Here is a 27,226-nt window from a genome sequence, read left to right on the forward strand (position 1 = left end):
AGATCCTAAAATTTCTATTTGATTATAAATGAAATCTCTGTTAAATTACACTAAACGTTTTGTTTTAAATTGTTCTTTAAATCCATATTGCATAGATACTCATTGCCTAAAATATATAAATATGTACATTACTTCACCTCATCGCAATTAAAAACTAAAACTTGTCTTCCAAGAAGTCCACCCAAAGCCTTTACTGATTCTGTTTTTCCAGTTCCAGCTGGGCCATAAGGATTTCCTCCGAGGCCCATCTTCATAGCCTGAGTCAGAGTTAAGTAGCACTTATCTGTCAATGGTGTATAAACAAGTTTCGGGGAATTACCCTGTAGAAACAAAATATATATTGTATGGATTCATACACAGAAATAAGGTCAATAAGTTAGCATTTCACTCAGTTTGGACATAATGAAGATAACACAGAAGCACAGAAGTCCAGATTACAAGCTGCCCAAGTTTGAGGACTACACTTGGGGCCATACAATTTTTTGTATGGATTCATACAGATTCATAAAATCAGTTAGAACTACTCCCGAAGTGTTACGCAATTCTTTATGCACCACAGATAGAGGCTCAAAAAAGGGAAACACCTGCTATATTCTCTCCCTCATAGACTTCAACAAACATTGCCTTCATATACCCAAGAGCATAATTTGTTCCATATTGTTAATAAAACATTTTATTCAATTTAAATACATTTCAACATTTCTTTCAAGTTATCATTTTGTCCATATTTGGCATTTTACCTAGCATTGGCATAAATGAGAAAGTAAGAATCATACTATGCTCTGCACTTTAATATAAAAGCCGTATAAACCCACCAATTCAGCAGTAAACTCAGTGTCATGGGTATTTGGAGATAAGGAGCATCTCAAGATTGAAGAAACACCACTACACCACTTTTCAATATTTTCTGCAAAACAGGATCGTAAAATGGCAACTGACAAAATGGAAGCCATGTGGAAGCAATTATGGAGATAAAGCTGCATCCCGGAACTGAAAGGTGAGCATCACACACATTTAAAAGCCAACAAAAATAGAATTTAAAAAACCCATACCTGATATTCATAGGTATACTGGAGCTCAGCATCTACCATTTGAATGTAACATTTTTGGTCTTTCAGATAGAACCTGAGTTGTTTCTTCCAAGCCCAGTCATCAACACTATTAATCTGGGCTTGATTTAGCTGCTTCACCACATCGATGTTATGAATAATATCAAGAATCAGTGCTTTAAGCTTGAGCTCAAGGATTCCAGATTCTGTAAATAAATAAAATTATTCACAAAAACATCATAAAGAAGATTGCCTTTAGCCACTTTCAAGTAGTTTATGTTGCTGTTTACAATCATAGAATCATAAGGGGGTCATCTAGTCTAACCCCCTACCAAGATGCAGGATTTGTTGGGTCTAAACCATCCAAGACAGATGGCTATCCACCCTCCTTTTGAAATAGCTAAAAAACTAAAGCAATCAACATACAAATCAGAGGTTGATATAGTTACTAGATAAAAGCTTAACAGCCAATAAACTTTAATCTAGAATTCAACAGAGTCACCAGATGCACAAGGATAAGTATTGATGCACAGTACACATTACAATCTGCACATCATATTGGTGTTCTATAGGTTTATGATGTTACATTTAAGTCAAGAAATAACTCCAGAATCCAATCAAATATCATATTACCAGGGGGAAAAAACACCTGCACTTATAGAGAATGTGTTGCCATAGTACCATGTTTATCCAATAGTATCTAGCCAGTTCCAATGAAAAATAATGTTAGAAATCAGTAGATGAAGACAACAATATAGAAGCAGATTTTGTAATGACAAATTATTAGTAAATATATTAAATAACAAAAACATCAAGATAAAGGAAGTGGATAAAAATTGAAAAGGAAACAGATTCAGACTACCTAATAATGTTAAATATAGAATAAACATCTGGAAAAGAAAGGACATTCACTGTGAAATATTAAATATCCCCAACCTGGCCATTACTGGTAGGTCACTCAATATCATTTCTAGCTCAGAGGATTGGATTGCTTAGCACTTTACATTTATTTTAAGGAATTATACACTTATGATCATTTTTCATACCTACTCTCCCTGGATCTTCCATACTAGTATCTATGCTGGTATAATGTTCCAGTTTAGCCATAAGTTCTAACTCTATCTGATGCAGGTTATGTTCTTTGATAGCAGTTTCAACATCTTCAGTGAACTGAATTTGTTCTGCCAAGGAAAGAATCTATTGACAGAAAGAGTAAAGTAAAGTTTTAGAAATAGGTAACCATGAGGGACAAAAGATTTTCAACTCATTTATAAATTCTCATGAAAGCTTACTGTTTAAATAAAAATTGTGTTATTTAGTGTATTAAATTTTAGCGTATTAAATGTTATCATGCCAATACTCCACTATCCCTTTAAAAAAAAAAACATAGTTACTCTAAAGGTGCCCCCGGAGCAAATATAATTGTATTTAAAAACTTACTAAAATGTAACAAACAGCTGCAAAATAATTTAGTATAGCTATTCCCTTAGGTGCAATATCTCCACAGTACTGAAGAACAACTGTTCATGAATAGGAAGAAATGTGGATTTGTTTCACCAGTTTCACTAATACTTTGTAAATTGGTGTGTCTCTCTCTTTCCTTCCCTCCCTTCGATTCCACTCCCGAAAAATATGACAGAGGTGAAAGAGAGCTACTCACTGCCAGTACAATATTCTCCCCTTATTCACACCAAATTTCAATGCCCTCTGAACACATGCTCAGAGTGAGGAGCTTAGTAATAATCAGAAGAATAGAGAATCAACATCTTGGCCAAAACTTGATATTAAACCAGGCATTTCCTCGACTAAAAGCATGGGGGTTCTCAAGACAAATTTTTTGGTGGCCTCAGAGTGCGGCCACCAATTCTTGCTGGTGGCCTCTCTCACACTTTTTCCTAAAATACTTAATTAGCTTTAGGAAAGCCAAATAAATATGTACATATACACGTCCAAATCATTGTAATTTCTTTATTGCTAGCGAGTAAGTCTGTTGTCAAAAGTGATATTAACAAACATACAGGTATCACTTTTCACAGCAGACTTACTTAGCCCTGCCATGCCTGGGAACAAATTAAGCCCTGGATGGAGAGTCAGGGGAGGCAATGGGGGCCAGGGGAGATGAGGGTGAGTGGGTGGGATAGGCAATGGGGGGCTGGAGCCTGAAGCCCTGTGGCCTGAGTCTGCAGCCCTGCTACGCCAGGGCTGAAGCCCGGAGCCTGAGCCCCACTGTCCCTGGGAAGGTGGGGAACTCACTGGCTGCCTGGTCCTACAGCGTTGTGCCCCAGGTGACTGCAGAGGGAGGCAGGGCCAAACTCCTGCTGGTGGCCCCAGCAACCAACACCAAGGCAGTGCAACAGGAAAGGGGAGGGGGTGCTACTTTCCCTCCCCAACCCCATCACAGTCGAGGAGGCTGTGGCCGCAAGAAAAGCCCCTGATGGCTGCATGAGGCTACAGTGGCCGCATTTGAGAAAAACGAGCTGTAATGGATTCACACATAACACATGCTGAACTACGGGTTCCACTTCCATAAGTTAAACAGAATAGGAATTCTCTTCTCATCAAAATTCCACCCTTTGCTTTGGCCATGTGATTCGGGTAAAGCCGGAAAAGTTAAACATCGATGACATAAGGAGAGAGTCAGACTGTGGTGTACAGCACTCCCATACTCTCAGCATGATGAAGGAAGGAAGTAGATTGCAGTGGTATACACACATGAAGGGAAGATTTATTTCAACTAAAAAGCCCACACAGGCAGTTCACTGCACGCACATGGACTCCATTAACATCAACGGGGTTTCACATGGACACAAGGATCTGCCCACACATATCAGTCAGCAGGATCACGGCCTAAATCATTACAAAAGGTTAGTCTGAATGAATATACATTCTTAGGGTCATATTGATAACTCACTGTGCCTATGATTTTTACATTTTAAAAAACTGTATATATTATTTGCAAATATTTATTAAGTCAGGATTGGTTCAAGCAATATAAATTCAAATTAATAGTGTTAGCTAGTATTTATATTATATTTTTCTTCAACCTGTCATTAGTACATTCTCTTTCACTAGCATTTTCTACCCAAGTTATGCATGAACTTCAGAAACTAGTCTAATAATGCTGTTTTGAATCAATAGCAGGAAACAGTTTCTGCATCACTGATTAGCCAGGGACCTGATTCAACATCAATTGAAATCAGTGGAAAGACTCTCATTTATTTAAATGGGCACTGAATCAACCTCCCAAGTGAGCAAAGAGTTCCATTCTACAGATGCTTATAACATTGCACATTCTGAATAATTTCTATCTACTTAAAATCAAGGCATACAGCAAATCAACTGGTTTTTGAAGTCCGTATATATTTCCCAAGCAGACCTGTCCTTAGGATCATTCAGAAATTGAGTTACTTATATTTCAATGCTGAGACTAAATCAAGATGAGACTGTATCACTCACTACCTGGGAAGGAAAGAGTGATGGATCAATTGAACCTTGTGAACGTCTTCCAGCAGTAACACAGTCAAGCAATAATTGTTTCAATGTGTCCTTCATCTCCAAAGCCAAACGATTTAACCAAACCTGGCAAATAAAATATAGAGGGAAGAAAAAAAAATCACAAATCACATAGCAAACATATTTACCACAATTGCTGGTAATGCATTTGGACCTGGTTCCCTTACCTCAACATCATTTGAGAGAAGAATTTTATTTTTAAAAGGCACAACTTCTCCCTCTAAAGATTTCATTGCAATTATGTTTTTAAAGTCCCCATCAAAGCCGACACTATTAATGCCTGTTAATCAGAAAATAACAATATCTCTTTAATTAAGCTCAGCAAGTGATTAAATACAATCTAGATGATTTACTGTAGAATTCTTAAACATTTGTTTCTTGATAGAGCAGTTACTTGGGAAATAGTCAAAAAAGTTAAATCAATTCTTTTTGTATACGTAATACAATATTTATGATAATTAAGTAGCTCAACATAAAAAGTCCCTCAAAAGTCAGAGATATTTTGAAATATTTTTTTCTTTTTTTGCCAAATAAATGGTGAAATATCAAAAACATTTTCCTTTTCTAAGCTATGTTATGGTAACAGAAAGTAAAGAAACAATTTCTAGAATAGGTTCTTCAGCATCAAATGACTGTACTTCCGAATAAGTACATTTTACAAATGATGACTAATGTATTATGAAAATACTAATTTAGTTTACCAGCAAAAAGTTTCTTAAGGTGAGACTGAATCACTGAAGGATTAGTGGACTGTCCCAAGATTTCTAATAAATCATCATCTCCAATGAAATAGAATCTAGGGAATGCTGAACGCTTTTCCTGTTTAAAAAAAAAAGAATTGTTGTTTTAAGCACTGAAGTATTGCCTTTTTATAAAATTATATATTAAGATAAGCAGTTGTACCTCCAGAAATTCATTCAAGGATTTTTGACATCTCTGAAGCTGGTCAAGTAGGGTAATCAACGCATTCCTCATTCCTGTCCGAGCATTCAGTGATGTTATTCTATTGTCCCTCTTGATATCTATCATTATGGATCTTTAAAAAAAATATAACCTTAATTGTTTGTAAATCTACCACTACATTTTGTCCAAATATCTCTCTTTTAAACATCTGATTAAAACTCAAGAAACAGATAAGTAATATTCAGCAGTCAATATCTGAATATAAAAATTGCAAAATTTATGTCAAATTTCTTCCAGTTAAACATTAGCTAGATCTGTCATGATTATTATACCTATCATACTATTTCTGATCATGACTCTTCCTTTACATTAAGACCCCTCTATCCAAGAAGTCCCATTAAGTTAAAATTTTGACCATTTTTTCTTCTAAGAGCCTCCATCTCTGTCATTTCAGCTCTATTTTTAAGCTCAACTACCATATCTAAAGAAACTCAGTTGTGTGTATCTTTGGACACCTCTAAAATCTGCTCTCTGATAACACTGGTCTACAATTTTTGAGAAGGTCATCTGCTTCAGAGATAAAATGTGCTATTTATTATGTATTTTGATGTGCTGAATTCAAATATGACAATTAAAACAATTGATTGGCTACTGTTTCTAAGATAGTTAAGTTTTTACATTTTATGTCTATGTATATTGTGTAGATAGTAGAGTTTTAATCATACATTGTAAACCTAGGTCTTTTCATGTGTTTATGGTTGCTTTACATGATAATATTTCACCTGTCCTGTTTATGTAACACTTTTAAAAATCAGCAAAAGGGTTATATAAATAAAATTTATTATGAAACAAAAGGCAAAAAACTATTATGTACATAGTTTAGTCCTATTCAGTGTCTACTCGGCGCTTCTTGGCTTGTCTCTTGTATTCATTAAATGGAGCATCTCTTGTCACTGTCCAGCAATAGTCTGCAAGCACTGATGGGCTCCATTTGCCCTGATAGCGTATCTCCATTGTTGCAATGTCCTGGTGAAATCGCTCGCCGTGCTCGTCACTCACTGCTCCGCAGTTCGGTGGAAAAAAATCTAGACGAGAGTGCAAAAAATGTATCTTTAGTGACATGTTGTAACCAAGGCTTTTGTATGCCTTGAGGAGGTTTTCCACCAACAACCTGTAGTTGTCTGCCTTGTTGTTTCCGAGAAAATTTACTGCCACTTACTGGAAGGCTTTCCATGCTGTCTTTTCCTTGCCACGCAGTGCATGGTCAAATGCATCATCTCGAAGAAGTTCACGAATCTGAGGACCAACAAAGACACCTTCCTTTATCTTAGCTTCACTTAACCTTGGAAATTTTCCACGGAGGTACTTGAAAGCTGCTTGTGTTTTGTCAATGGCCTTTACAAAGTTCTTCATCAGATCCAGCTTGATGTGTAAGGGTGGTAACAAAATCTTCCTTGATTCAACAAGTGGTGGATGCTGAACATTTTTCCTCCCAGGCTCCAATGACTGTCAGAGTGGCCAATCGGTCTTGATGTAGTGGGAATCTCTTGCACGACTATCCCATTCGCAGAGAAAACAGCAGTACTTTGTGTATCCAGTCTGCAGACCAAGCAAGAGATCAACAACCTTCAAATCGCCACAAAGCTGCCACTGATGTTGGTCATAGTTTATGCACCTCAAAAGTTGTTTCATGTTGTCATAGGTTTCCTTCATATGGACTGCATGATCAACTGGAATTGATGGCAAAACATTGCCATTATGCAGTAAAACAGCTTTAAGACTCGTCTTCGATGAATCAATGAACAGTCTCCACTCATCTGGATCGTGAAGGATGTTGAGGGCTGCCATCACACCATTGATGTTGTTGCAGGCTACGAGATCACCTTCCATGAAGAATGGGACAAGATCCTTTTGACGGTCATGGAACATGGAAACCCTAACATCACCTGCCAGGAGATTCCACTGCTGTAGTCTGGAGCCCAACAGCTCTGCCTTACTCTTGGGGAGTTCCAAATCCCTGACAAGGTCATTCAGTTCACCTTGTGTTATGAGGTGTGGTTCAGAGGAGGAGGATGGGAGAAAATGTGGGTCCTGTGACATTGATGGTTCAGGACCAGAAGTTTCATCCTCTTCCTCTTCCTCGTCTGACTCAAGTGAGAATGATTCTAGTACATCAGGAACCGGCAGTCCTTCTCCGTGGGGTACTGGGCGTATAGCTGATGGAATGTTTGGATAATGCACAGTCCACTTTTTCTTCTTTGACACACCTTTCCCAACTGGAGGCATCATGCAGAAGTAACAATTGCTGGTGTGATCTGTTGGCTCTCTCCAAATCATTGGCACTGCAAAAGGCATAGATTTCCTTTTCCTGGTCAACCACTGGCGAAGATTTGTTGCACAAGTGTTGCAGCATATGTGTGGGGCCCACCTCTTGTCCTGATCTCCAATTTTGCAGCCAAAATAAAGGTGATAGGCTTTCTTAACCATAGTGGTTATACTGCGCTTTTGTGATGCAAAAGTCACTTCACCACAAACATAGCAGAAGTTATCTGCACTGTTCACACAAGTACGAGGCATCTCTGCTCACTTTGGCTAAACAGAAATGTGTCCCTTTGCAAAATCAAACACTGACAAATAAGAGAGCACGACACTGTATGATTTCTAGAGCTGATATAGGGTAATTTGTTCAGCAGAGTGATGTAAGCTTCGTTATGATTGCTTCAACCATGACTTCTAGGAATAACATGATGCAATTCATATCATGTATGACTCAATACCAGCTTCAGATTGCATCATTCATTGTTTTACCTAAAAAGCAAGTACTGTCCAAACCCAGTCATAGATTTATTCATAGATCCAGTCAAAGATGTATTTTCTGGTTTAAATTGAGATCCCTTCCCTTTATAACTCACATATCCTCCGCCATTCCCAAGTCAAGGGTCATATACTGACCTAATAGCATATCTTGAAAACTAGAGCCAATCAACAATTTTAAGCATCATTTTTGTTCTCAGTGATCCAGAATTAGTAACGTTTCACTACATTTATTTCAGAAGCATTTTGGCTCTAGAGCAGTGTAATCCTCTCTGCATGTCTTGATCAAGTAAAGTTGTTTCATCTCAAATTCCTTCAGTCTAATTTTTTTGGAAAGAGAAGTGCTTTTCTTCGGCAAGAAATATTTTTTCAAAATTCAACATCTCCTCTACTTCCTTTCTCAAATAAGACCTTCTATTTGCCTGCATTGTTCATAACCCTGGCCATCATACTTGACTCAGAACCTTCCTTCTCTTTTTACATATCCCATATCAATAAATCTTCTCATCAATCATCTCTTTTGCAACACTAATTCTTTCTATATCATTGCCTCAATGCCAGGGCCGGCTCTGGCTTTTTTGCCTCCCCAGGCAAAAAAGCCTCCCGCCGCCCCCCGTCTCCCCCCCAGCACGGCAGGGGAGGGCCGCTCTCCCCGACCAGCCAGAGTGCCGGGGGTGGGGCGGCGAGCCTCTCCCCGGCGGCCAGAGCGCCGTGAGGAGGGCGGCAAGCCCGCCGCGGCTCCGCTCTCCCCGGCGGCCAGAGCGCTGGGAGAAGGGCGGTGAGCCCGCCGCGGCTCCGCTCTCCCCGGCGGCCAGAGCGCCGGAGGGAGGGCGGAGAGCCCGCCGCGGCTCCGCTCTCCCCGGCGGCCAGAGTGCCGGGGGGAGGGCGGCGAGCCCAGCCGGGGCTCCGCTCTCCCTGGCGGCCGGAGCCGGAGCACCGCGCCACCCCCCTCCAGGTGCCGCCCCAAGCACAAGCTTGGTGGGCTGGTGCCTGGAGCCGGCCCTGCTCAATGCAACCTTTGCTGAAATCCTTATGCATGCCTTCATCTCCCTGTACATCCTGTTTGTTTTGTAATGATTCACTTTGAATCTTGGCTTACAGCTGTGCGAAGGACGTTATACAAAATAAAGTTGTGTTTAATAACACTGACCTGAAGTCTTCATCAACTCTGTTAAAGCGTGCCTGCTCTTTGGGTAGAGCTCCACGACCAAAAATGGGTTCCAAATACACCCACTTCCTTTGAATCTGGTTTAAATTCTGCAGGTATTCATCCAGCTCAGCAAGTTTTTTTTCCCAGATAGACACTTTATCCTCAAAGCCTTTGTAATATGGAGAGTCCTTTAGGGACTGAAGAAGACAGCGATTATCTCCAACCTGGTTAACTATGTCTTTCCAGTCTTTAATTAGTTTGATAGTCCTGCTCTGGCTGTCTTCATAATCTGTTAATGTGAAGACTGCTCCAACACCCCAGAGCTCAAGTTCACGTAAGGCCTCTCTGATTGTGACTTCACCTTGTGCCCGACTATTCAAATCCTATTTTAAAATATAAAACACACAAAAAATTACTACTTATATAATAGAAAACATATAAATGAACAGAGGAAAACAGCTTTATTAGAAAAATACACAACTTCCGTTTCCAAAAAAGAATAAAAACATATAGAACATATGACTTGGTATAAAAAATTAATAGCATTACTTGTGAAATAATTCATACCTTAAGTGCTGCTGCTTTTTCTACAATTACATCTGACACTTTGAGTAGATCTCCAAACAACAAATTCTCTAGACTAGTGCCTCTAGGGAAACCAAGAAGACGAAAGAGGTCCAGCCAATGATCTGGAGACAGATGTTCTCCTCTAACATATTTCAGGACAGGAAGTGTCATCTAAGGGAATAATGCAAATTGGAATATACCAAGTTTTTTACAATAACTATATCTGTTCAGTCCTACTGTCATGTACTGTCAAAACATAACAAAAATATATTTTCCCACTATGTATTGAAAATAAATCTGTTTAAATTGAGATCTACTTTGTATTTTCAATACACTAATTTTAGTATTTGGTATTATGCCATTAAGGTTGTTTTATTACTAAATGTGTCTCAAACAAATTGAGAAAAAACTGTAATGATTGTCCTGTTCACTGAAAGAAGCTCAAATGTACTTTGAAATGAATTATTTGATACTTTGAGCACAAAATATCCTTAAGGCTCACTTTAATACACAAACAGACCTCCATGTAAATATAAGAGTGAAGCATATTACCCAGTAATACCAGAAAGCATTTTGCTTTGATTTCCCCTTGTATAATAAGGATCTTACTTTGTATTTGTCCACTTCTTTTTGCAACTTCACAGTCATTACAGTGTGTTCTTCCATCTTCCTAAGCTTGTCATGCCAGTTCAACAAGAATTCCTCAAACAAGTAAGTCTTACTCCTATACAAAAATTAAATTTTAAAAAGAGCACAATAACACGGTACTGCAATAACCAATAATCATGCATAAAAGTTTAAAAACAAAATCAGACCTAAAAGTAATCCAGTCTTCTTTGGCTTTTTCCTGAAAACCTTGATGAAATTCTTCATATAGTGCCCATACTTCTGCACAGCTCTCAATATCTCTCCATACAGCTGTTGCCAAAGAGAAATCAGGCTCTTCTAATTCAAAATGATGGCAGTCCTCGCTGAATAAAAAGATCATTGCATTGTTATAATATTGCATATTGACGCTATGATCCTGGACATGCTGTCATACATGGTTAACTTTACCAATGTGAGTAAGTCCATTGACTTCACTGTCCAGCAGAACATATTATGTTGCATTCCCCAAGCAGAAAAAAAAGTAGCATAAGAGACAATTATTATATGCAATAGCCTTCCCTAGCATTCACAGCTTTCTTCTTTTTTTCCATTCTTTTGTATTAAGAAAAGAGTACTAATTTGTCTCCCAAAAATATAAAGGAAAAAATAAATTATCTTTAATTGTGTTTCTCTATAAGTAGTATCCTATATAGAATCACCTGCCATTTAGTGCATAAATTCAGGTGCTTCAAAGCCTAACAGATTTTCAGAACTTCCACTTCAGAAGAGTCAAGTTATATAAAACAATGAAGTAAGTCCCTGAAGATTAAACTATACATTGAAATACAATTAAAATAGGATTTATTAAATTATCTGTTGTGTTCATATTTAGTTAACTATTAGTTCATATTTTCTGACCCACCAAAAAGCTGCTGCTGCATGATTTACTGCAGAACATCCATAAAATAATGTGCTATATACAAAGAAATACACATACATCAGTTTTTTCTTTGTGGCTTCAAGTTCATCAAACTCAATTTTCTTTTCCTTTATGGTCTGAGCACTTTTCTCAAGCATATCCTGATGACCTGTTTCGATGATATCATCGCTGGGCTTTAGCTGATCCCAGCGAGCTTTAAACTTTTCTAGTTCTTGAAGATACACATTAACACGTGACATCACATTTCCTTTCATCACTTCAATCTACAAACGAGTTTAAAAAAATAAAATGTATTCCTTCAGTAATTCATATCTACAAAGTTATATCTAATCAAGACAAAAAAAAACAACAACCTTTCCACTTGTTTTCAAAATGGAGTACTATTTTTTTACTCTTCTCCTTAAAATATTTCAAAATTTAAGAGAATCTGGTATGGATATGCATTTCCTGATCTTATATTATATAATTTTATATCCACTGTAGTTACATATAATATTTACATCTGCTCCTCACTGGTTTGTCAGCTACCTTGGTCTGATAAACAGTTTTTCCTTATACCCACATCTTTTATTACAGGTCTTAATGGTAATAAATAGATAATAACTATCATTTTTAAAACCATCTACAGGTTCAAAATATGGGTGATGATCATGGAATCAGCAGCACACAGTAAAAGTACTGTGGCTGCATTGGCTCCATTGAGCCCCAGCAATTCACCTGCATGTTGTCCATTGCAGGATTGTGGACATAATATTTAGCATGCATTTTCAGAAAAATTAAAAATATTATGCAACAATTTTAATAACATTTGTAGTAACATTGTAAAGTTGACAAATGTTCATTTTTAAACTACTGTATTCTTTTCATTTCAGTTAATAAAAAGAAATACATGAGGTGAAACATAGTCGTGATTCTAGAGTGAGCTCCTGCACCTGCACAGTACCCTAGCTGACTTCACTGGTACTTTGTAGGGGCTCAGAGATCATTTCAAGATCGGGGCCTACAGCACTATCAGCTGATGCTAGTAATATTTCCAATAGTTTAGATGTTCTTTCTATAAAGGCTCTCATTCACACCATTAACCTTGGTGCCAATACTAAACTGCTACATCTTGGGGGGGGGGGCTAATCCAGGAGAAAAAAATGTGTCTTCTGACTAATTCAAAATGAGATCAGTGAATTTGAGTGAATTACTAAACCTTCATTCTCACCTGTTCTTTAATCATAAGCTGATGACTTTCCATCATTAATTCAAATTTATCCCACATAGCTCTCAGGTTGCTGATTGTGTCTAAACCTCCACCAGCCACGGTCCGCAAAAGCTTGTTTTTATCTTCAGCTTCTTGAAACTGGAGAAAAATCTAAAGTTGAAAAGATATTTTATACATGTATGAAAGAATTTCAATAAAATGTGGCATTTTTATGCAAACATTTAAATAAAGACACAATGGTCATTAATCAAGAATATTTATATATTTTCATATTTATATTTAATTATTTTAATATTTATCAAAGTAAAACTATGCAAAGGTAAACATGGGAGACAATACAGAGCAATTATAGGGGCTCTTGATCCTGAAATGTGTGAAATTCAAGTGAAGGCTTATACCAAATCAGTCAATTGGACTACTCACAGGTACAGGCATCCACTCACGTGGATCAAAGCTTTAAAAAAAAATAATATATGTATGAAAACAGCAAGCAGGAGGAGAGAAGTTGAGAACAAATGGAAAATCTATTGATATATTAGACGAAGAATGCATTTAGAGTCTGAAAATAAGGGAAAAAATTATGTCACCTGATTGTTTCAGAGATTATTTTTTCATACACTAAAAAAGCCCAATCAGTTAAAAATCACTACAAAAATTATGAGTAAGTAACACTACAAAAGTCAGAAAAATTGAAGTAAAAGAAGACGTTAAAGAATATGTCCCAAAATGCCCTGTTTTGTGTGCATTCTTTTCACAATAATGTGAAGACAACATGTACTGAGACTCAGGCACAGTATTGCTCTGTGGATTATGGAGGCTTAATCCCCTCCAATATCCACCACCTCCACAAAACAATTTCTACAGAATTTATGCATTCATTTGAAAAAATATATATATGTACATACACACACATATTTCTAGTTGTTACAACAAAGTTAAACCAATACAGTGTTATCTTACTGAGTATGCAGACAAAGTGACTGAAATAATAGCTGTAAGAGAAGGATGAAGTGCCCATTCATTGCAATCAAGTGTTTGGTATTGAAGACTAATAATGACAATTCAGTGTAAATATTTGTAATTAATTCACTGACAATCACTTCAGCAGAAACAAATTTATCCAACGTTCTTAGATGCAGTAGCAAATGTAAATGGGAGGTCATTTTTTTTAAAAACGTTCTTTTTTGAGTAGCAATGCCCTGCAATATAGTTCACTTGCTCTCTCTCTTACTCTCAGCAACTTGGTACCTTCCTGGTGAGTTCATTCCCTGCATAAGTGTGGTCTGCAGAAGAAAACTCAGCTGCCACTAGGCTTTCCATTGGTACCTGGCCTAAATATGCATCATATTAAAGAAGCAGGGATTTTTAAAGATGAAGCTAAAATTTAATCAAAGGATTTTAAGATCTTCCCCTCCCCCATTTTAATGGAAGCCAAATGTTATCATCATAGTCTAAAGGTCTGGGAAACCACTCTGGTTTTGAATTTGCTGTGTTAGTGAGGTTTGGTGTTATGAACCAGTATAACAAATACTACAATAAATGGCAGAAAACACAAGGAAGAAGCAAGAAAAACATTAAAAGCAACAACAACAAAATGTTGTAACAAACTCTACTAATAATACTTTGAAAAGTATTTTGCTCAGGCATACTAAAACATGACTAAACTTTTTGCCTAGATATTTTCCTGACTATGATCAAATAAAATCCTACCTCTGCTTTTTTTTCTTGTAAATTTCCATACTTTAAGTTATCTTCTCCAATTTCATCTACAGTCTGGGGCCTAACTATTAATGCTTCCGTGGCATCAGTAAGAAACGATGAAATATCATGTAGATGAGCTATGTAAAGAATATTGGAAAACAAATTTATTACAAATAAAAATATCCATGATATCAGTCTTAAAAATCAGATAAATAGGTGTGCAAGACAGTCACTTGGACTACATGAAAGATGGTCCAGTTGTTACAGGATTAACCTGGGACCGTGGAGACCCAGGCTTAATTCCCTATTCCACTTACTCTGTACTCCAGTTTTCCAACCATAAAATGGGGACAATAGCACTTCCCTACCTCACAAAGCTGTTGTGAGGATACTTATGCCCAAATAAATGTGATAGTCTCTAAGGTGCCACAAGGACTCCTCGTTGTTTTTTCAGATATTAAATCAATAAAAGTCATGTAAACACCATAAACAGATTAATAACAGGGCAATAAGGGGGAATAAGAATTACCTCTGCACAGGTACCTAGACTATGGGTCCAGTCACATACTCCTTGCTCTCCCAGAGCAGTGGGAAGGAAGGAGTGGGAGATGGGCAGAGACTTGGCTCTGCCTCCAAAACACAGCAGCCAACATGGCTAAGCTGTCATGTAATTTGCTGCCAGTAGAGGCGTACTGCTGGGGTAGTGTAGTTTATGTAGCACCCTTTACTTATAGCCGTGTCTAAAGGATACAATTTTGCCCACAGTGAGGTGCTACTCAATATGAGTCAGGGTGGAATAATTGGAAACTAAGTCTATTATTGTTTTAAAAAAATAAACTGTCCAAGCAGGGCTAATAGGCTATGCCAGTCTGTGTCACTGCAAACTACAAAGACTGCAGCCTGTCGCTGTGGACAACCTAACCGCTCGATGATACTCTGGCAATCGAAATACAGACTTCATAATGTCGGTATTGCAGAGTTTATAAATCCCAACAGACGTATGGGCTAGATCAGTGTTTCTCAAATGCGGCCACTGCAGCCACCAGAGGCTTTTCTTTCAGCCACAGCTTCTGGTGGTGACTGGGGGGGCAAAGCAGTGGCCCCTCCCAACAAGGCCCCCTCTGGAGACACAAACACTGGAGAAGCAGGCAGCCCAATGAATTCCCCACCTTTCCAGAGGTGCTGGGGTCATGCTTTAGCCCTGGGGCTTTGAGCTCCATCCCCCAGGCATGGGGCTTCAGGCTTCCGTCCCCTAGGTGCAACTCCCTGCCCCCATTTTCCCAGGCCCATGTTGTCTACCTCCCCACCCAGGACTTAATTTGTCCCTGGCCTTCCAGGGCTGAGTAAACCTGCTGTAAAAAGGGGTATTTGTACTTGTTAATATCACTTTTCACAGCAAACTTAGTAGCTAGCTGGGAGGCTGTGAAAAGTGATGTTAACATACAAGTTTCACTTTTCACAGAAGGAGACTTACTAGCTAGCAAGTCTTTTTTAAAAAGCAACCAAAAAAGCAAAAGAAACAACAAAAAAGACAAGAGCGTGCAAAGCACCTTATTTGTGTTTCTATTCTGTTCAGATGCAGTAAAGAATAGAGACAATTGTACATTTTTATTATTGAGTCTGCAAATAAAAACAAAAAAATCCTACATAAATAAATATGCACATACATGTGTCCAAATCATTGTAATTTATTTGTTTTTCCTAAAGTTAATTAGGTATATAAATATAAAATTGTCCGAGTGGCCACCAAGTTGGTGTTGAATTTGGTTGGTGACCGCACCCTGAGGCCACCAAAAAATTTGTTATGAGAACCCCTGGGCTAGATTGTGCCTTAAGGCACAGTACTCCGCATTTGGTGATGTGTAAGCAGCACTGTCTGTAAGAGCAACATCATTAGACACTGTGCCTCAAAGACATCCCTTCGAGACACAGTTCCCTCTCCCATCCCTCTTGCTCCACGGTGGGCAATAATTTGCTGCTGGCATATACCATTCCCCTGTATCAATGTAAGGATGGAGCAGGAATTCTGTCCATTCCCTATCCTCAACTACTCTCAAAAACTTGCAAGAAATCTTTTCTAGAAGAGGAATACACAAGAAATTTAATATAGATGTGATTATTTCTAGCATAGTTTTGGCCAAATTAAGTTTACAGCATCTTATCCAAAACCCAAAGAAGTCAATGGAAAAGACAAACATTGACTTGAATGGTTTTGTATCAGGCTCTTAATGGAAAACTAAAAACATACTACTTTTGCTCCAAAATAACTCTGGCACTTCAGTATTCCCAAGGATAAAAGATTTTTTTTTTAAATAAAAAGGTTACTATATGTAACAAACACAACAAAAGCAAAAGCAAAAAAAAACCAAAACAAAAAACCCACCAACTAGGCACCACTGTATCTCAAAATTATTTACCTTGTATGGACTTTCTCAAAGATAGAACAAGAACATCATAAAGCTTCTGAATAAGATCATCAATCACAGTCTTCACAGGATTGCAATTAACAATTAAACAATCTATCTTGATGGTGCTTCAAGATTCAATGTGAAAGATTCCAAAATATAGAAGAAAAAGACAAAAGTGTAGAGGCAATATGCTAATTATGATACATATTACATAATAAACTTTAAAAACTGTCAGTTCAATACTTATAAATTATCTTTAATATTTTCAGTTTAATATTTTACTCAGAAAATTGTTCATATAGAAGTGCACAAATAAATGTGGCTTAATGTGTGTATATTGTGATAAAGTTCCTCCTCTATCTTGGTGGGTCCTGCGCTTATTGGCGGATTTTCTTGCTTCAGAGATTCACCATGTGGGTTGGGGAACAGCCCAGAGACCTTCCCCTCTGGAAGAACCCACAGTTCAGGTCAATTGGGGGGCTTGGGGGGAACCCAGGCCCACCCTCTACTCCGGGTTCCAGCCCAGGGCCCTGTGGACTGCAGCTGTCTATAGTGCCTCCTGTAACAGCTGCATGACAGCTACAACTCCCTGGGCTATTTCCCCATGGCCTCCTCCAAACACCTTCCTTATTCTCACCACAGGACCTTCCTCCTGGTGTCTGATAACGCTTGTGCTCCTCAGTCCTCCAGCAGCACACCCTCTCACTCTCAGCTCCTTGCGCCTCTTGCTCCCAGCTCCTCACACTCGCACCACAAACTGAAGTCAGCTCCTTTTAAAACCCAGGTGCCCTGATTAGCCTGCCTTAATTGATTCTAGCAGCTTCTTCTTAATTGGCTCCAGGTGTCCTAATTAGCCTGCCTGCCTTAACTGGTTCTAGCAGGTTCCTGATTACTCTAGTGCAGCCCCTGCTCTGGTCACTCAGGGAACAGAAAATTACTCATCCAGTGACCAGTATATTTGCCCTCTATCAGACTCCTGTACCCCACTGGTCTGGGTCTGTCACATATCCCTCCCCCGTGCTCAACGCCAAGGGGTTGGGCAGCTTGGGACGCCAGACAATGCACATGTGACAAGCCATCGGCGTTGCCATGGCGGCTCCCTGCTCTGTGTTGCACACGGAACTGGAAAGGTTGGAGGGATAAGAACCATCTGGTCACCCTTGTGTTCTTCTCCTTGTTCCGCTGCATCCATTGAAGAGGGGCATGGTCAGTCACGAGGACAAATCTGAGCCTGAGCAGGTAGTAGCGCAATGTTTCCATGGCCCATTTTACAGCGAGGCATTCTCTCTCCACCACTGCATATTTTTGTTCCCTTGGAAGGAGTTTCCGACTGAGGTATAGAATTGGGTGTTCCTCCTCCCCGACCAGCTGTGATAGAACAGCCCCCAACCCTACTTCCGATGCATCCGTCTGCAGGATAAACTCCTTGGTGAAATCAGGAGCTATCAGTACGGGGTTACTGCAGAAGGCAGTCCGTAGGTCTGTGAATGCTTCCTCTGCTGCGTCAGACCATCTCACCAGATCAGGTCCATGGGCTTTCACTAGGTCTGTCAGGGGGCTTGCCCTTGTGGTAAAGTGGGGGATAAATCGTCGGTAATACCCCACCATATCTAGGAACGCCCGGACTTGTTTCTTGCGACTTGGTCGGGGCCAATTTTGGATGGCCTCTAACTTGTTCACTTGGGATTTTACCAGACCTTTTCCCACAATGTAGCTAAGATATTTGGCCTCTGTAAACCCTACCGTGCACTTGGCAGGGTTTGCTGTAAGACCAGCTCGCCTGAAGGTATCGAGGACTGCCTCCACCTTCTCCAGGTGGGTTTCCCAGTCTGGGGTATGAATGACCACATCGTCCAAGTAGGCAGCAGCATAACTGTTATGCGGGTGTAATAGCTTGTCCATGAGGAGCTGGAAGGTAGCTGGGGCCCCATGTAGTCCAAAAGGGAGGACAGTATATTGAAAAAGACCCTCTGGTGTAGAGAACGCAGTCTTTTCCTTTGCGTCTTCTGCAAGGGGAATCTGCCAGTACCCCTTTGTCAAGTCTAGGGTAGTCAAGTACCCGGCATTACCCAGACGGTCCACTAGCTCATCTATGCGAGGTATGGGGTACGCGTCAAACTAGGATACTTCGTTTAGTCGCTGAAAGTCATTGCAAAATCTTGTGGTGCCATCAGGTTTGGGCACCAGCACGACTGGGCTGGACCACTGACTGTGGGATTCTTCGATGATCCCCAACTCCAGCATTTTTTTTACTTCTGCTTTTATTTCCTCCCTTTTTGCCGCTGGCACCCGATAGGGCCTCATTGTTACTCTGGCCCCAGGGTTCGTGACGATGTGGTGATGTGTCTCGGTTGTTCGACCCGGTTTTGTCAAGAACACATCTTGATTCCGGAAGATCATCTCAGACACCTCATTCTTCTCGTCTGGTGTTAAATCGGGAGACACTCTCACCTGTTTGGAAGGCTTGTTTTCCTGGGTTAGGTTTTTTGGACCGTTGTGCATGCCTCTTGTGCATGCCAGGGTTTCAGAAGGTTAACGTGATAAATCTGTTCTTGTTTTCTGCGTCCTGGCTGCCGCACCTTGTAGGTTACTTCCCCCACGGATTCAACCACCTCATAGGGCCCCTGCCATTGGGCCAGAAGCTTGCTTTCTGCCATGGGTACCAACACCATAACCCAGATCCCCTGGTTGGAACTGTCGCACTTTTGCCTGGCGATTGTAATTGGTTCGCTGGGCCTCCTGTGCCTTCTCCAAATGTTCCCGTACAATAGGGGTAACCTGGGCTATCCGGTCTCGCATCTGCATTACATGCTCTATTATATTTCTCCCCTCATTGGGTTCCTCTTCCCAGATCTCTTTGGCGATATCTAGTATGCCACGGGGGTGACGCCCGTATAATAACTCGAAGGGGGAAAACCCAGTTGAGGCCTGAGGTACCTCCCGGATAGCGAACATAAGGTAGGGTAGTAGGGTGTCCCAATCCTTCCCATCCCGACTTACCACCTTCCTTATCATAGCCTTGAGGGTTCGGTAAACCTTTCTACCAACCCATCAGTCTGTGGATGGTAGACCGAAGTTCTCAGGGTATGTATATGGAGCAGCGTACAGAGGTCCTTCATTAGCTTTGACATAAATGGGGTTCCTTGGTCGGTTAATATCTCCTTCGGTAGCCCCATTCGGGCAAAGATCCCCGCCAGCTCTTTGGCTATAGTTTTAGAGGCCGTGTTCCGCAGGGGGACGGCTTCTGGATAGCGAGTAGCATAGTCCAAAACAACAAGTATATATTGGTGGCCCCGAGCCGTCTTCTGCAGGGGTCCCACTAGGTCCATGGCTATTCGCTCGAAGGGGACCTCTATGATAGGAAGGGGTACTAAAGGTGCCCTCAAGTGGGGATGGGGACTGTGCAGCTGACACTCCGGGCAGGAGGCACAGTACCTCCGCACTTCTTCATGTACTCTGGGCCAGAAGAACAGTGGTAGGACTCGTGCCAGGGTCTTCTCTACCCCCGAATGCCCCCCAAAAAGATGACTATGAGCAAGACTTAATACAGCGTTCTGCTGTTTTTGAAGTACTAGGATCTGCTGTACCTTCTGCCCCTGTACTGGTGCAACCCAGTATAAGAGATCCTTCTTCATTATGAAGTAGGGTCCCGGTCCCTGGGTTTTCTCTTCCACGGGGACTCCATCTATTTCATTCACCTCCTTCCTAATGTTGTCATACCTTGGGTCTTCTGCCTGGTCCCGTCCAAAATTTCCTCTCCCGGGGCTAATTTGCCCAAGATCTAGGGGCCCAGTCTCTGTTGCCTCTACTGGTTCAGAAGCATTAGGGTGGGAGTCAGACTCAGGTGCTTCTCCCTCCTGCGTGGCCTCCTTTTCAGCTGCGCGGGTCCGCCTACCTACAAGAGCGACCCTCTGGCTTTGGGTCAGTATTCGGGTTCCCAAGGCCTTAGCTGCCCTTCTTTCCCTTTTTGTCTTTCTACCCTGTCTGGGAGTGGAGAACAAATCTGGGGATATTTCAGAGAAGATTGGGGGTTGACAGTCTGCTGTGGACGCCTCACCAATTTTAGGGTCCCCATCTTTCTCCAATCCCCCTACTGGGAGTAAGTTTCCAAACCCTGGGAAGTCCCTCCCTATGAGCACCGGGTATGGGAGTTTAGGGACTACACCTGCTGCTACCTCAGTAGTGTTCCCTTGGATCTCGATTTTTACTGGCATGGTGGGGTAGTAACTAACTGTCCCATGGACACATGTTATCCCCGTACGTTTAGCCTGCAGCAGCTGACTACGCTTCATGAGCTTCCCTGAGATAAGCGTGATAGCACTCCCCGAATCAATCAGTGCAGTGGTCCCTACCCCATTTAGTTTCACTGGTCTGGTATGCATAAGTGGGGTTAGTGAGACCCCCACAAGGTGGATTAGGGAGCATGGATCTGCCCAGTTCCCCAGGTTGCACTGCATAGGCTCCTCAGCATTGGGACACTGTGCAGCTATGTGTCCCCACTCCCCGCAGGCATAACATCTGTATGGAGCCCTAGGCATTCCCCGGTCTCTTGGTTTGGGCAGTCTAACATCACGACCCGCTTCTCCCTCAGTGCTCCGACTCTTTGTGGCCTCTGATGGGCCCTTCAGCCTCTCTTTTTTTCCACCTGGGCCCTCCTGGTGGCCCAGTCACCCGAAATTTAGGGCTTGGTGCTGCTAGTTTAACCCGGGGTGCCTCTTCCTTAACTGGTTGGGTCAGCTCCCTCGCTGTCCTTCGCCTCTCTACCAGAGTGACAACCTCGTCATAGGTGGAGGGTTCGTTCTGGCTTACCCAAACACGAAGGTCTGGTGGTAGGCCCCTCACGTATCGGTCGATGACCAGAACTGCTAGTATCTCTTCCGGACTCCGGGACTCTGTTTGCAACCACTTTCGTGCGAGATGGATGAGGTCATACAATTGGGACCGTGGGGTTTTGTCTTCCTGATACTTCCAACCGTGATACTGCTGGGCCCGCACTGCTGTCGTTACCCCAGATCTGGCCAGGATCTCTGCTTTCAGCTGGGGGTAATCTGCCGCAGCCTCTTCAGGCAGATCATGGTAGGCCTTCTGAGCCTCCCCACACAGGAATGGGGCAAGGATGCCAGAGCACTGATCTCGAGGCCAGGCCTCCCATAGGGCTGTCCTCTCAAAGGCCAGAAGGTATGCCTCTACATCATCCTCCCGTGTCATTTTCTGCAGCCAATAGCTGGCCCGTATGAGCCGCGTCCCATCATGGCCGCGATTCAGCTCTGTAAGGGACCTGGTTTACCAGTTCCCGCAACATAGCTCAGTCTTGAGCAGCCTGGTCCATCAGCAGGCGATTAGTCTCTTGCTGCAGCCGCACTGCCTCCTGTTGGGCGGCAGCCGGGCCACGGGTAGCCTCCAGCTGGGCCGCTGTAGCTTGTATCAGTGCCCGCATTACGTCATCCATTGTGGTGAAAAAAAATAAACCTTCTCCTTTTTTTTTTTTTTAAATCACCCTCCATCTTCCGCCGCACTGTGCACCCCAAGATCCCACTCTTGACACCAGTGTGACAAAGTTCCTCCTCTATCTTGGTGGGTCCTGCACTTATTGGCGGATTTTCTTGCTTCAGAGATTCACCATGTGGGTTGGGGAACAGCCCAGAGACCTTCCCCTCTGGAAGAACCCACAGTCCAGGTCAATTTGGAGGTTTGGGGGGAACCCGGGCCCGCCCTCTACTCCGGATTCCAGCCCAGGGCCCTGTGGACTGCAGCTGTCTATAGTGCCTCCTGTAACAGCTGCATGACAGCTACAACTCCCTGGGCTATTTCCCCATGGCCTCCTCCAAACACCTTCCTTATTCTCACCATAGGACCTTCCTCCTGGCGTCTGATAACGCTTGTGCTCCTCAGTCCTCCAGCAGCACACCCTCTCACTCTCTGCTCCTTGCACCTCTTGCTCCCAGCTCCTCACACTCGCACCACAAACTGAAGTCAGCTCCTTTTAAAACCCAGGTGCCCTGATTAGCCTGCCTTAATTGATTCTAGCAGCTTCTTCTTAATTGGCTCCAGGTGTCCTAATTAGCCTGCCTGCCTTAACTGGTTCTAGCAGGTTTCTGATTACACTAGTGCAGCCCCTGCTCTGGTCACTCAGGGAACAGAAAACTACTCATCCAGCGACCAGTATATTTGCCCTCTACCAGACTCTGGTCTGGGTCTGTCACAATATGTAATTATGTTCAAATACTACAATCACTGTATATACAGTTTTACTGGAAGCAATTACCAGCTAAGACCCTGACCCTGCATGTACTTAACTTTACACATGAATACTGTCACTAAAGTCAAAGGATCTACTACACATGAATAAAGTAAAGTACATACTTAAGTACTGGCAGGTTTGGAGCTTTAGATCTTGATCCTGCAACAGTATCTGCAACCCAGACTTCTGCACTCTGGCAGTGCACTGACATCCATGTGGATGGGAATTCACAGGTACAAGGGTCCACACTGGCATATCTCAATGTGGGATCAAGGCCTCAGGGCCCAATCCTACAAATATTTAGGCATGAATTACTCATGAGCATAAGTGTTTGCAACATCAGGCCCTAAAGGTCCCAAGTACTTATTAACAGGAACAGTACTTAGTCAATTCAACTGTTAAGAGCTGCAAGCACTATGCCTAGTGTATGTGTTTGATCAGGCCTTAATCCAGGGGTCAGCAACCTTTCAGAAGTGGTGTGCCGAGTCTTCATTTATTCACTCTAATTTAAGGTTTCGCGTGCCAGTCATACATTTTAACGTTTTTAGAAGGTCTCTTTCTATAGTCTAGAATATATAACTAAACTATTGTTGTATGTAAAGTAAATAAGGTTTTTAAAATGTTTAAGAAGATTAATTTAAAAATTAAATTAAAATGCAGAGCCCCCCAGACCGGTGGCCAGGACCCGGGCAGTGTGAGTGCCACTGAAAATCAGATCACGTGCCGCCTTTGGCACATATGCCATAGGTTGCCTACCCCTGCCTTAATCTATAAGGGCCTGACTCAATTCCCATGAAGTCAATGGGAGTCTTGCAGTTGATTTCAATGGGAGTTGGTTTGGACTCAAAGTCATAAAGTTCTGTAACACTAATCTGAAGAACGAGGAGTTAAAAAAAGTATAAAGGTACACAGATGTTAAAAAGCACTGCTGAAATTCTGCCTGATTTTTTTCATATAGACTGTGTATTTCTGTTACGCTATTTACACTACAGTGATTGGCCAGTGAAAGCATCCATTGTTCACACACAAAAATGTTTAGGTAAACTGTACCTTGGAAGGCGTTCCACTTCTTTCCCTTTCCCTTTTAATGCTTTAAAGTTTTTTTCCCAATCTTGTTCACTGGAAAGATGTTTTTCCACCAGAGTTTCCATATCTACTTGCCCAATTATAATCCATTCCTTTTCAATATTGTATTTGATTATGAAAAAAATAAGAAAAATGTTAAGATTATGAAGCATTACTTGACGTTAATATTAATAAAAAGAGTAATCTATTTTTATGTTCTTAATCTATCACCCTTTCAACTCAATCATTTTAACGATAACTGGAGGTTCTCTTCTTCACACAAAGATATTTTACATTAGTCAGTGCTCAAATCAGAAGGCATAGACTGGTATAACATGGCCACACTTTTTAATGATACTGTAAAACAAACCTTGAACAAGGGGTGACGGTCTCTTACAATATTAAGGTTTCAACGGGAACTACAAATATGCTTCAAGGTAGGCATGTGCTTAAGGGTTTTGTTGACTAGGGATGAACTTACTCATATGCTTAAAATTAAGCATATGTTAAGTGCTTTGCTAAATCAGGACCAGAATGTTCAGAGACCAGGGGTGCTGGAACAATTTTTATAGTGGGAGTGCTGAGAGTCATTGACCGACATTGTGAACCCTGTATATAATGGAAACTACTTCAAGCCAGCGGGTGCAGTTCCAGCACCTACAACAGAGATTAACAAAAATCAATGCTCCTCTTCTTCTAAAATGATTCATCCCTAAAAATAATTGTAATTAGGTCTAAAACAAAAAGTCTGACTCAATCAAAATACCGTACAAACCTTAAATTGGTTTGAAACTTCTGCCAGTCTTCTGAACAAATCCTCTGCTTTATTGAAAGTAGTCAGAAATCCACGTGCATTTCTTTCAGTCATAATAGTGAAGATGGACTCCTCTTCTGTTTCACTCACTCCTCTAAACTGATTTGGAATGGAGATGAATCTCTTCATTTCTCTGTAGTATCTAGCTCGTACTTCTTCAAAAGGGGGTTTGAATTGTAATCTTCCTTGTCTAGAAAGTGAAACAAACCATATAAAAATTAATATTTTAGACAATTTCCAGCTATAATATTTTAACAGTAGGAAAAAATATCTTACTTATAAGTTAAATCAATATTTATTTCCGGTAGATTCTCATTGAGTGCCTCCAAACCCATTTGATATTGATGCTCCAGAGCTTTATAGAGTTGATGATTCCAGTGTTGTCTCCATGCTTTCATATCACGAGGAAGGAAACCCTAAAATGTAATAACATTTATTTCATTTACATATCTTTCCTCGGTGCATGATGAGACTGTGGAACTAGTGCCACAAGATGTCACTGAGCCCAGGAACTTAGTAAGATTCAAAGAGGGACTAGATGTTTATATGGATAATAAGAAAAAGTGTTATAACACTTAGTGCAAACAAAGAGTTGTTAGGGATAAAAATATCTCATGCTTCAGGGCTTAAGACAAACTCTATTACATGTTAGGATGAGGACTTTATGGAAGCAGACTGTCCCACATCTGTCTACTGTGGAGTGCCTGCACCTTCCTCTGAAGCATCTGGTACTGGCCACAGTTGGAGACAGGATACTGGACTAGATGAGCCAGGGGTCTGATCTGGTATGAAAATACCTATGTTCCTATGATTTAGAAGCCTATCTTTAGGTACCTGTTTTTGAAAATCCTGTGTGATTTGAAGAATTAGTATTACTTAATAAATACATTTTAGATCGTGTCTCTCAAAGCAAGGACATTAGTCACTGAAGACAGTCTCTACAGGATGAAAGCACATTAGCAGGAGTGATTAAAGAGAATTTTACTGGAATCTGTTGTATTGCACTGTGAGGAAGTCTACAGCTATAACATGTAGTTCAAAATCAGTAAAAAGTTACTTTGTAAACCAATTACACTACTGCAGCAAATTTTCAAAGGACAAAAGGAATGATAAATTTCTTAACTGATCATTCTTTTTCTGTTAGCAGTTTCTCTCCTCATTCATCACAAATGGATTATTCCTCTCACCTGTGGAATTCAGACAGTCTAATGTTGTTGCTGGAGTCTCCAGGTCTGAGCCTAGCCCTTGAACTAAGGCCCCCAGAAGAGTTCTTCCAAAGCTCTAGAAACACTCCATCAATTAAGAAACCAATTTAAAATGGTATACGGTAACCTTAAGGAGGCAATTGTGTTTAAGTCCCTCTTTAGAGAAAAATGTTCACATGTTACAAATTGCATTCTGGTCATTTACCAGACTACCAGGGTGGGGTGAATGAGGAGAGTTGTTAACCGGAAGAACATTATCAGATAAGAAATTTCTCATTCTGCTGCATAGCTACTCTCCTCATACATAATAAATGAGAAGTAGTGAACAGTAATTCACAGAAGTGGAAGGAGAGAACAAAGCAGAATTGTAATTATTATTACAGCATAATAATAAGCAGAAATGGAAGTTCCCCCCACATGATACAAAAGCTTTGTAATTTAAGGAATTATTTGCAGCACCTTTCTACTAAAGGATGGTTCTGCAGAGGAAAGGAAACCCACTTGGCAAATCTTCCTTGGATGAGGCTCAGACTATTTCTTCTCACAATGCAATTAAGTACCTTGTAAAGGGAACCCCAATTCTCTCCATGAATGGTTTCCCAAATGCACAGCATGTCAACTGGTACAGGATTTTAACATCTTGCTTCCATAGAGGCCCTAAGTCTTTGCCTCTGTCTTCACGCACAAGGTCAGCTCCCAGATTGCTGCACTGGGCAGTACAGCATGGGGAGAAGGTGACCAGCCCTCTGTGGAGAAAGAAGTGGTTCGGGACTATTTAGAAAAACTGGATGTGCACAAGTCCATGGGGCCGGATGCGCTGCATCCGAGGGTGCTAAAGGAGTTGGCGGGTGAGATTGCAGAGCCATTAGCCATTATTTTTGAAAACTCATGGCGATCGGGGGAGGTCCCAGATGACTGGAAAAAGGCTAATGTAGTGCCCATCTTTAAAAAAGGGAAGAAGGAGGATCCGGGGAACTACAGGCCAGTCAGCCTCACCTCAGTCCCTGGAAAAATTATGGAGCAGGTCCTCAAGGAATCAATTATGAAACATCTAGAGG

At 41.1% G+C, this 27,226-nt stretch overlaps 1 protein-coding gene across 3 annotated transcripts in view; it reads right to left on the reverse strand.

Moving 5' to 3' along the window:
• The window catches only part of DYNC2H1 (dynein cytoplasmic 2 heavy chain 1), a 418,528-nt gene that overhangs the window by 353,206 nt on the left and 38,096 nt on the right, over positions 1-27,226 (reverse strand). For all 3 annotated transcript variants that reach the window (XM_024099590.3, XM_024099589.3, XM_024099588.3), the window contains exons 16-33: positions 25,240-25,379; positions 24,925-25,153; positions 24,135-24,262; positions 16,853-16,968; positions 14,445-14,572; positions 12,735-12,884; positions 11,582-11,787; positions 10,812-10,967; positions 10,606-10,720; positions 9,997-10,167; positions 9,430-9,812; positions 5,466-5,598; positions 5,264-5,381; positions 4,730-4,842; positions 4,509-4,628; positions 2,096-2,246; positions 1,053-1,255; positions 138-320 (exon numbers count right to left, since the gene is read on the reverse strand). In XM_024099590.3, coding sequence (XP_023955358.2) covers positions 138-320; positions 1,053-1,255; positions 2,096-2,246; positions 4,509-4,628; positions 4,730-4,842; positions 5,264-5,381; positions 5,466-5,598; positions 9,430-9,812; positions 9,997-10,167; positions 10,606-10,720; positions 10,812-10,967; positions 11,582-11,787; positions 12,735-12,884; positions 14,445-14,572; positions 16,853-16,968; positions 24,135-24,262; positions 24,925-25,153; positions 25,240-25,379 — 2,943 coding nt within the window. The remainder of the gene's footprint in view (positions 1-137; positions 321-1,052; positions 1,256-2,095; positions 2,247-4,508; positions 4,629-4,729; positions 4,843-5,263; positions 5,382-5,465; positions 5,599-9,429; positions 9,813-9,996; positions 10,168-10,605; positions 10,721-10,811; positions 10,968-11,581; positions 11,788-12,734; positions 12,885-14,444; positions 14,573-16,852; positions 16,969-24,134; positions 24,263-24,924; positions 25,154-25,239; positions 25,380-27,226) is intronic.

The sequence above is a fragment of the Chrysemys picta genome, chromosome 1, assembly GCF_011386835.1.
Source record: "Chrysemys picta bellii isolate R12L10 chromosome 1, ASM1138683v2, whole genome shotgun sequence".
Classification (NCBI taxonomy): Eukaryota; Metazoa; Chordata; order Testudines; family Emydidae; genus Chrysemys; species Chrysemys picta.